An 11,030-nucleotide genomic window follows, 5' to 3' on the forward strand; every position below is an offset into this window, starting at 1 on the left:
GACAGTCCTTTAGAATCTCCTTCTCCACAGAAAAATTTGTCAGATATGCTAGGCCAAAGATGGATGCCCCAACATTGTAGAAGAACTTTGGGTGACTGTGCAGGAAGCCAGCTTTTCTGTCATTTCTCACAGTTTTTGGAAGTCACTAGCTGGCACTTCCTGTTTACTCAGTTAATATTATTTCCTTCTCGGGTCTCTGAGGGAGTTGAAGACTCGATAGTTATAATTTTCATTGTTTACCAGACTCAGAAAGAGACACAAGATATGTAAAGTGTAAATGATTTGAGAGACATTAAAAAATAACTTGATAAAGCAAATTAGAATAGAAAGTAAATTAGACTTTGAATTCACCAAGATAGAATAGATAATGAAATATTTTCTCTGAATTTGCCAAATACAAATGGGCTAGATATTTTCTCTGAATTTGTCAAATGCAAATGTACTAGACATTTTTGCTTATTGTACTTATTGTCTATAGTTTTTCTTATGTTGGTTGTAGTTTTCCTTTTTGTATTAGACAAAAAGGGGGAATTGTGGTGATATATTGTTTATGATTTATTAAAGCCAATGGAGATCAAAATAGCAAAGCAGCCATACTAGTTAGCTATAGAAGCTAGGCAGTGGTGGTACACACCCTTAATCCTAGGACTCAGGATTAAGAGGTAGATGGATCTCTGTTAGTTCAAGGCCACATTTACTAACATGGATCCAAACTGAGGATCCATAAATCTGATCCAGTCCTAAAAGAAACAGCTCACACAAAGGTGATCTCAGCACTTAGGATCGCATGCCTTTAATACCAGCACTAGGGAGGTGGAGACAGGAGTGATATGGCTTGATGGAGAAAAGAATAAGAGGAGGAGAAGTCACAGGAATTCAGAGCCTTTTGCCTTTGAGGATTCGTGGAGACAGGATTGACATTTTAGCTGGGTAGAGGTAAGATCTACCACTTGGCTGCTTTGCTTCTCTGATCTTCAGCTTGAACCTCAATAGCTGTCTCTTGGTCTTTTATTTATCATGCTACAGTGTCTCTGAGGGTCTGATTGCCTCTTGCTTTTCCCCATCATCCTCAGATTGGATCTCACTCTCTGGGTTTCACTTTATAGATTCAAGAGGATTTAATTCAAGATATAATATTATGGCATCTCATTCTCAAGTCCAAAGTTAAAATTGCAAGTGGTGTGTAGTAACTCTCAGATGTTTGGAACTCTAGCCGATGAAATGGTGGTGTCCCCATTTGGAGTGGGTATTTCTACCTCAAGTAACCTAACCTAAAAATCCCTCACAGACATGCCCAGAAGCTGGTCTCTTTTGTGATTCTTGTTGCTCTTAAATTGACAATACATGTTCATCATCATGACCTTTATTGAAGTGTACTGAAGGCTTCCCTCCAGATATATAAGCTATAGAAAGCTCTTCCACAAGAGAAAGTGTGTTTAGCTAACAAGAAACAAGTACCTGTGTAGGATGGCTCTGAAGAAAAGAAACTTGAAAGGAATAAGTGAATGGTTTTTCCTTTTTCTCTTTTTGTGGGAGTTCCCATGGATTAGTACCTGACACAGTCTTGACCTGAGCAGATATCCTAAGGCTGTTGGAGCTTCCAGAGGACCACTAGCCAAGATTTAATGCAATTTCTTCTTCTTTCTTTCCCACAGCAGATGTTTTTCTGAGAATTCTCTTCCAATTGCGAGAGCAGATTAACGGACAATGGCTATTGCCTGAAGGAAGCCAGTGATGAGGAACTGCTGGGTCAGTCAGAGCATGAAACATTTTCCTGGTTTGACTCTGTTGTGATGGATGCAGTTATGAGGGGATTTTGGTCCCAACTAGGGCAGTGTGGCAGCTTCTTTTACATCATTTCCCAAATGGTGAGAACACTTTAGAAAGGTTTCTTCTCTGTAGGAGTCCTTTTAAGATTTTTTTCTTCTATATCTTTTGTTTGCACAATCTAAAAGCCACCTGGTATCACACCAGTCATAAAAAAAAAAATGAAAAGAGTAGACTTTAAAGATAGCCAAAGAAGACTATCACTTTGAACATGAAAAGATTATTTGCAAATGGTTACTAATTGTTTATCCTATAATCAAAGTAAAACAGGACTGAAGAGGACAGAGTGTGGCCTTTTGAAGAAAACTAGTTCAGGACCCAGTCTTTGTCTCTGAACACAGCAGCACACCTTACATGGTTTCTGCTTCATCATCTATAAATGAGAACAACAGCTTTTCTGTTTGTTTCTCTCATCTGACTGTTTGGGGTTCAAACCAGAAAAATGGTAAGGCACTCTATGGTCAGGAAATATGAAAGTATTTCTACATAGGTAAATAAAAGATGCATGACAACGTTGCCGTGAATGAGATGCTTTGCAACTTGTCTTTTGCCTCAACACAACAGAGATGCAACAACTTCCTGTCAGTAATTGTGTTTCTGGGGAATGGGGGTAAGAAACTAGGTGCAAAAACTGAAAGGTATGATGCAGGGGATGTAAAAGCCACCCTCACCTCCACCCCCTGCCAGAACAAAAAGAGGGGGTAGAGAACAAAGATTTTAGTCAGCTGCCTCAATGGTGAAGAGAAAGTTTGCAGGTAGTAGTGATCGCTCCCGGTGTGCCATGGGCAGAAGAGAATGTAGTCTCAGCTCCTGGTGGTGCCAAGAAGAGGAATGAAGAAGTCTATGCCAATATGGCCAGGGCTGCAAACAGAATGAGTTTCGGGCATGGAAAACCAATATCATAACTAATGCTGAATTTCTCTCTTTTATCCTATGTTCATTTTTTTTGTCTGTCCTCCATTTATTGTCTGTGTACTTGAATTATATAATTCTATTTTTACTTACATTTTCTATTTTATCTCTGTATACCTAGTTCTCAGTGGTTGCTTCATGCATAGTTCATGCAAAAGTCTGTGGATTTTTGGAAGACAATCATTCCATCAACAATAACCATCAGTCATAATTTAGATCACTCAGGGAGAGAGTCTTTGTATTTACACATGTTTTTTTCTGGCAGAATTATTTCATCCCAATGTGCCTTGTTTCTATTTGCAAAATGGACTTTAGTTATTCTTGTGGGGGGCTGATTTTGAGGTTTTGGTTTGTTTGTGGCTTTGCTATTCTTAAGAGTCTGTTTGCTAGCAATAAACTGTCTTCCTTTGTGTGGTAATGTCCTCATCTCCCATTTTTAAAGGATGTTTTCACTGCATTAAAGAAACACATGGAAAAGGACTACTTTTCTTGGCCTTCCAGCCATGGTTTCTGGGCTGGGAATGCTGCTTTGAATTGGTCTTCCACGTGTGTTTTTCTGGGGGCTCAGTAATTTTGTTGTTGTTTTGTTTTTCAAGACAGGTTTTCTCTGTGTAGCCTTGGCTATCCTGGAACTCACTCTGCAGACTAGGGTAGTCTCAAACTCATAGGTCTCTCTGCCTCTGGATACTGTGTTTATTTGATATGTGATGCCTAGAGCTTTTAGTTGGAGTTTTCAGGAACAATCAGGAAAATACACAATTTCCATCTTCCTAGAAGATGGAGTGCTATCTTTTTGGAATATATTGTCATTATATATTACACAGTAAAGGGTTTGGGGACACATTGAAGCTTTGAGATCACTCTTGGAGAAAAATTTAGATTACTTTAAAATGAATATAATGAAAGGGTATTTTTCCCTTGATGTATCATGCTCTATTCAATATCATTTAAATTAAAAATTAATATTAGTTAATTGGATTAAATGCATGTTTAGAATGTTAGAACAACTTTGGGCCAGCAGCTTAGATGAAGAGTTCAGTTTAGTCTCTTGCTGGATTGTTCTGTGGCCTTGGGCAGACCTCTTGGTGTCTCAGCTGAATAATGAAGATTGCTCAATTTGTTAGGTAATCCCTTATATTCCCTCATAGAGAACTCCTGCCCACCCCTATGACACCAAATTCCTAGGTTTTCCATGATACAGTGCTTTAAATATGTTGGTTAAGCCAAATAAAATCCTCAAAATTAAATATGACAAAAAGGATGGCTATTGTTTAGTAAATGCTTAACTATGTTTCAGGTTCTATGGCACATATCATGTGAATATTATCCAATAAACATTCTACTGAAGTTCAGGTTACATCTCATTTTGTAGATTTGAAAATGGATGCAGAAAGATAAAAAGCACCATCCAAGAATTCTTAATAGTAAAGATATTTTTGATGTCAAGATCTTATTCCAGAGCTGAATAATCAGTTAATTTGTATTTATTTTTATTATTTTTGGCCACCACTCAAGAAGCAATTTTAAAGAAGTGAGATGTCAAAGATGATAAAGGTAGCTAGAAAAATACATTTGTTGTCAATTTCTCCAGTAACTTTATTCTGTTTAGATTCATTTTAATGACATTAAATTATAAATGTAGAAAATAGATGAACATAGCTTATTCTTATCTGTCATTTGCCAGATAAAGGAAGCATTATTCCTGAGAGATAAAGACATAAAACTGAGGATTATAAACTATCATTCACCAGTTATAAAACTTAACTTACCATCTTTACATAAATAGTATAGGGTCTTGGGAACTAGAATTATATTAGCATTATGAGCAATTTTACTCACTAAGAATGAATAAGGAGCTATATGTACAAAGACTACTTGAGTTAACTAAAAAGTAGAGGTCAAGATCATAAGAAAGAAAAATTAGAGAACAAAAAGTCAAATTAAAAATGTATAACAATTTAAGCCATTTAACACAAAACTGGTTCCCAAATTCCCTAACAATTAGTGTTAGCTAATTTCCATGTACTACCTCACAAAATAAACTCTGATTGATCAATAACTTACTGAAACCTGTATGTCCTTAGGATTTTGACATTTCTATGAAAACACATTTTATTAATTGGAATCAATTACATAAGTTTAAGTATATTCGAACTGAGCCAAATTAAAATGTGTAAAAGAATTTAAACCATTTACCACCATACTTGGTTCTAAATCCCATAAGAAACAGTTTTAGCTAAATTCCATGTACTCACTCACCAAAATTAACTTTTAATTGCTCAATAACTTATTAAAATCTCCTCACATTCTTTTATAGTTTTGCTGAAAAACAATTGCATGTTTGTGTAGATACACTGTACATATTATATGGCAAAACCTGATATAATTAATGACCTAGTTTAGGCATAACAATACATGAATCTTGGTGAATCCTGATTTATTCTTTCTTTCACTAGGAAGCCTTCTTCCCCCAGTGTACTAGCTTACTGTGAGATTGTCTGTGTTCATCTACATAGAAATTGCTATTCTATTGGTATTACAATAGAAATTATTCAAATATGACATTATGTGTTCTCAGAATTACTATGAGTACTAGCTATGAATACAGTGATTGCAACATAATTCCTCTATGAGGAGCTAGGAAGCTGGTAATTGTCTCTATACTCTTGTTCTGAGAGTAAAGTATGCTTTTCTAGGAAAATGATTTTTCTCTTTTAAAAGTTACTCTCATGTTGGTACATGGAGAACTGATTCATGGTCATAGTTTGTATTTTTGCCATAAGTCTATTGTGTGGAATATGTGCTTTGTTGTAGGAAAGCAAGTTTATTCTTTTTTTGTTTTTATTGAAACTAAACAAAATGTTATGTGGCTCAAACATATTATCCATGTCCATCATAGAGCAGATTAAAACTGATCAACTGTGGGTGAGAAGTATGAACAAGGGTACAACTACGTCCCTGGTCACCCAACTGAAAATGTATAAAGAATTTCTATTGAGTTAGAAGAGCCCAGTGTGAAAAACCACCCATGAAATATAAAGATTTCTAGATTAGGAACACAAAGACCTACAGAACCCATCCTGCTATTAGCAAGCTATATTAATGAACTCCTATGGTCTAAACTTACTCATCTGTGACACAGGAGAATGAACTAGATATCTCTAAGCTCAAATATTTAAAGGAATTGTATGTAAACCACAAAAGTTCTGCACTGTATTCACTGCTGCAAAATAAGATGCTCACTGAAAAATGTTCTAAGTATCGGCACACATTTTTTAAACCTTAAACATTTTAAAGAAATCTTGTGGGCTGGAGGTATAACTCAGTAGCAGTGTGCTATCAGAGGATGTGTGAGACTTTGGGTTTGATCTCCAGCATGAGGAATAATGAAGTTTAAAGGACCTCAAAGAAAATTGCAATATACATGTAAAATATATAATTGTCTTGTTCTAAGCAATTTCAGTACTTCACTCCATTTCCAATAGTCAGTGCTATTGCACACATTCATTCGGTATGCATCCAGTGCCTATTATTCGGAGTTCACTGTAGATAGAAAAAATGACCAAAAAAATGTTCACTAATTGTCCTCCAAACAAAAGGTAATTCGTCCTTCAGGATACGTCTTCTCAATAGAATCTTACTGAGTATGTGGAATGCTTCATCAAGGATAGAAATGGTGCTGCAAGTGGGCAATTTAAAACCAAATGAAATATGAGATAGCACTGATAAAAATATATATTTAAAATAAGAATATTTTCTTTAAGCAGAATATCTTTGTTGCCATCGTTCTTTGTCCAACTTGGGCAGGCTATTTAGTTTCATACAGTAGTCTGCTTTCCCAATGGCCAATATCTCCTAAATATGTCAAGAGGACTCCACTGCCCTCAAAGAAGCTGCCACAAATGCCTGAAGCTTACTGTTTTCTTGAGAAAGGTGGGGTCAAGAGAGGCAAAAAGTGTGAAGATGCCAAAGGACTTAGGAGGGATTCACGAGAAGCCCATGGTCTATAGTTTCAGACCCACATCTCTTGGCTGTGACACATCAAGTCTTTGCTACTTAGGTGTGGACTTTGGGAGCCCACTCCACATAGAGGAATACTCCTTCCTGAGCCAAGACACACGGGGGTGGGATGTGATAGACTCTGATGACCCCCTATGGAAGGCCTCACCCCCCAGGGGGAGCAGAAAGGATATGTAATAGTAGGGTTTTAGTTGGGGGGGTGTAGGGGAGGAGGGGAGGGAGAGGGAACTGGGATTGACATGTAAAACAATATTTTTCTAATTCAAATACAAAAATCTGTATGACACTAAAAAAAAAAAGTCTTTGCTACATGGACTGGTAGATTTCTCCAGCTCGACCCACAGCAGCACGGCCACCCACTTCACCCCCAAATGCGGAGCTCGTGCCCACCTCCTACTCTAGACAGGGCAACCAACCCCAAGGGACCCACCCGCCCAGGGTTGGCCTGCCTTCCAGGGCCATCCCCATCACCCAGCCCAGGCACCATTTTCCAGGAACTGGCCTCTTCCCCAGAAGTCCCCGCCCCTCTTTCTGAGAGCACCCAATGGGTGGAGCCGGGGCGGCGGTGGGCGGAGACTAAGGCGGGCCCATTTAAAGAAAGGCGGCGGGCGGGCGAAAGCAGGCGAGAGGAGAAGAAAGGGGAGCCCGGGGAGGGGGCGGGCGCCGTCCAATGACAAAGCCCCGGGGTGGGCGCCCGCCGCCGCCATCTTGAGCCGGGCGGCAGGACAGCCAGCGGGTCCTCCGCCCCGAGGGGAGGGGCGGCGGGCAAGGAGAGAGCGGCGAGCGGGCGAGCGGGCGAGCGGCGCCGGGCGGGCGGGCGGCCCAGCGGCGGGCGGCGCCGGCGCGGCGCAGAGCGGAGCGGAGCGCAGCGCGGGTCTCGGGCGAGCGGGCGACGGCACGCGGGACTCCGATGAGACGCGGCGTGAAGCGGCGGCGGCGCCGGCCCCGGGCCGCCTGGGGCGGCGGCTACGGAGCGGACGGCGGCGCCGGGCTGCAGGCGCTGGAGGAGAAGGTGGTGTACTCGCGGTCGCAGCTGTCGCTGGCCGGCAGCACCGAGGCGCTGGGCGACGCCTTCAAGCTCTTCATGCCTAGCAGCACGGAGTTCATGAGCTCGGAGGCGGAGCTCTGGAGCTTCCTCTGCAGCCTCAAGCACCAGTTCTCCCCGCACATCCTGCGCAGCAAGGACGTCTATGGCTACTCCTCATGCCGGGCGCTGGTGCCCGACCTCCCGGCGCCCGCTGGCCGCCCCGCGCGGCGCCCGCGCCCGCGCCCCACGCCCAGGAGGAGGCGCCGTGGAGCCCGGGCGGCCGCCGGCACCCTGGGGCCGCGCCCGCCGCCGCCTCCGCAGCCGCCGCCGTCGCCGCCGCCTCCGCCGCCGCCGAGCCCGGGCCGCCCGCGTCCTGCTTTGGGGGCCGCACCCTGGAGGAGATCTGGAGGGCGGCCACCCCGACGCTGACCAGCTTCCCGACCATCCGCGTCGGCGACGACGTGTGGGGCGAGCGCAGCCTGGCGGTGGCGCGGCGCAGGGCGAGCCAAGTGCTGCGAGTGGACCTGGACCCCGTGGTGAGGCTGCGCCGCTTCCCGGTGCCCCGGGCGTGAGCCAGCGAGCGAGCCAGCCAGCCAGCGAGCCAGCGAGCCAGCGAGCTTCGGCGCCAGAACGGACTCCCGTCAGTCGAATGTTTACAGAACCGGCCCCTTTGGTGCACTTTATGCGCGAACGAGGCCCGGATGCGGTGCGGCGCCGCGAACAGGTACCGCCCCGCGCCCGCGGCCACCCGGCACCGCCCGACCCGGGCGGCACAGGTCCCTCGGCTTCCCACCCCTGATGGAGACGTCTCCAGAACTGGAGGGACACCTGCGTTTTCTCCCTCTCGGACTCTACCTCACAGGTCTGGAAGGCCTCCGAAGACTTAGCATTTTTGTTTCTTTCTCCAAAGGAATTTGTTTTCGTGCTTGCGTAATAAAGCCAGAATTCTACTTGCTCTTTATTCTCCCTCTCCTGTTTTCTTTTGGACTGTCAGCCCCACTTTCTGGACGGAAGATCGACTGTGCTTCACGGTGTTGTGTTGATGTAAGCTCAGGGTGTTCTGAAGCCCACTCGTTTCCTGATTTTTACTGGATTCCAAAGCTTTGGTCAAGGTTGTCTTTTAAGAGGTTCAAGTTTGTGACTGTTAATTGTGAGATTTGTGTGGCTTTGAATTTCACGAGCTCAGTGATAACCAAGAGATGCAAAGTACAACTGTTTAAGAAGAAAGTTAAGGTGTTTATATATAAAGTTTTATATTGAAGTTTCACATTTATGTTTACTGAGCTCCTAAAGAAAATGGTAGAATATTCTTTAAAAGTTTTATTTAGGAAAAGTTGACTTGCTCTATTCTTTTTAATTTAATAAAATTGAAGTGTTTTGGAACCACATGGCTTGTGATAAAAGTGAATACATTTTGAAGATTATGTTGGCTACAAGAATAATTGGAATCCAGTTGGAGGTGATTTGGCCTCAAGTCTTGGTATAACATAAAATCCAGGACTGTTAATGGGAAAAGAACTAAGATGGAAGTTGTTTAGGAGAGATCCGTGCATGTGGACTTTGTGAAGAAACAGATAAACAGAATACCCATTAGAATTCTCAGAACTGTGAATGATTATAGGGAGGGGCAGGGGCATTTCTTGGTACCACATAACTGGTTGAAGTTGTTGGGGGGGGGTAGATCTCTTTATTTCTTTGTTGTTGGATAACAAGAAATGCCTAAACTAATTCTATTGTATTTTTGAAAATGACGAAAATTGGTTGACTTTTGTCTATGAAATCTTTTTCCCTTCCTTCCATTCATAATTTTGTTTGCAATCTTTGATAGCTAAAGGTCACAGGAATCAAAAAATCGAGCCACACAGTACTGACCCTTCTTGTACACTTTTATAATAGTAGCGTGTATACCATATGACCCAGTGTGGAGTTCTTGATTATCCAAGTGCCTTTGGTCATTGGTGGCAGCAAGACTTGGTGGTTTTTTAGCCAGTGGTGCCACAGCCAGCTTTTTCTGCAATACCTAAAGGGTCAGATAGTGTTTTTCTACCACTATTATTTCCGATTTCAGTGTTCTGCCGTGGGACATCCACACTGGGCTGGGGCTTGTTAAACCCTCAGTGCTAAGGGTTATCTCTGCTTAGCAGTTTCTTAGAATAATGACAACTGCATTTGACTCTTGTGTTTCTAGATTCCAATGGCGTAGCTTTCTGAATCTATTTTAAGTTTAATAGTTCATGAAAGGAGTGTTTTGACTTTAGTGTTTTTGTTTTGTTAAAATATATATATATATATATGTATATATATACATATATATATATGTATATATATATATATATGACTTTATGCCAGTTTTCCACAAGCCTCAATCTTTTATTAACTGCTCAATGATAATACATTGTTAGAAACACTGTTACTTGAGTACATAAAAAGTGAATAATTACCAGAGGGAGAGTGTTAAGTTGTGTCATGGGAAGCTGAGACAGTCTTGGTTATTAGCTTCCATTGCCAAATGTATTTCAGATACATAGGATTTTCTTCCCAAAAATATATTAACTTTTATAGCTAACTAGCACCTGATGAAAATGCATTTGTACCACTTCACTTGTATATAGTTTTATAACAATTAAGAAATACATCCAATGGCCATATTAGAATGTAATTTCAACATGGAATTTATCTAGATGCTTCCCAGAGGGTTCTGAAACTAGACATGACTGAAAGGATAACTTTCCTCAGCACACAGTGGACATGTCACCGGTGACACCATGCATTTATTTTTACTGAGGTTTTAGACATTTGTGTCTCTTATGACTTGGCTCTTTAGTGACATTGACCTTCCGCATAAATGTTTCTTTGGCTTATTCATCTAACTGATTAAAGTTTAGATATGGTTGCCCACCCTGAGTTTGATATGGTTCAAAAATACAACCTTTATTTTACTAGATTTTCTGCAGCAAGACCTGTGTTGCAATTTTGAAAAATATGAAGACACATCTAATGTAATTAGGGAGTCTTTTATAAGGAGGTGAGGGTATTTCCTGGATACCTTTGGACAGGCTGTGGAAAGAAACTTGGCCCCGTGGCCTTTAAGGTGAAGCCTGGGTTTTGTCCTGGAAAGACTAGCTTGGTTTGTGCATGGTTTTTTAAAGGCGCCCCATTGGTTCTCCTGCTCTCTCTCATCTCTCATATGGCACAAATAGAGAGGTCAGCTGGGAAGAACTGCATCACCTTGCTAAGCTTTTAT

At 41.9% G+C, this 11,030-nt stretch overlaps 1 protein-coding gene across 1 annotated transcript; it reads left to right on the forward strand.

Moving 5' to 3' along the window:
- Positions 1-7,667: 7,667 nt before the first annotated feature.
- Positions 7,668-8,492, forward strand: LOC113835857 (coiled-coil domain-containing protein 71L-like). The gene is given in 2 exon segments (XM_027417007.2): positions 7,668-8,119; positions 8,122-8,492. Coding segments are annotated over 2 exon segments (687 nt in total). The 5' UTR covers positions 7,668-7,669; the 3' UTR covers positions 8,359-8,492.
- Positions 8,493-11,030: the final 2,538 nt, after the last annotated feature.

Source organism: Cricetulus griseus, chromosome 5 (genome assembly GCF_003668045.3).
Source record: "Cricetulus griseus strain 17A/GY chromosome 5, alternate assembly CriGri-PICRH-1.0, whole genome shotgun sequence".
NCBI lineage: Eukaryota > Metazoa > Chordata > Mammalia > Rodentia > Cricetidae > Cricetulus > Cricetulus griseus.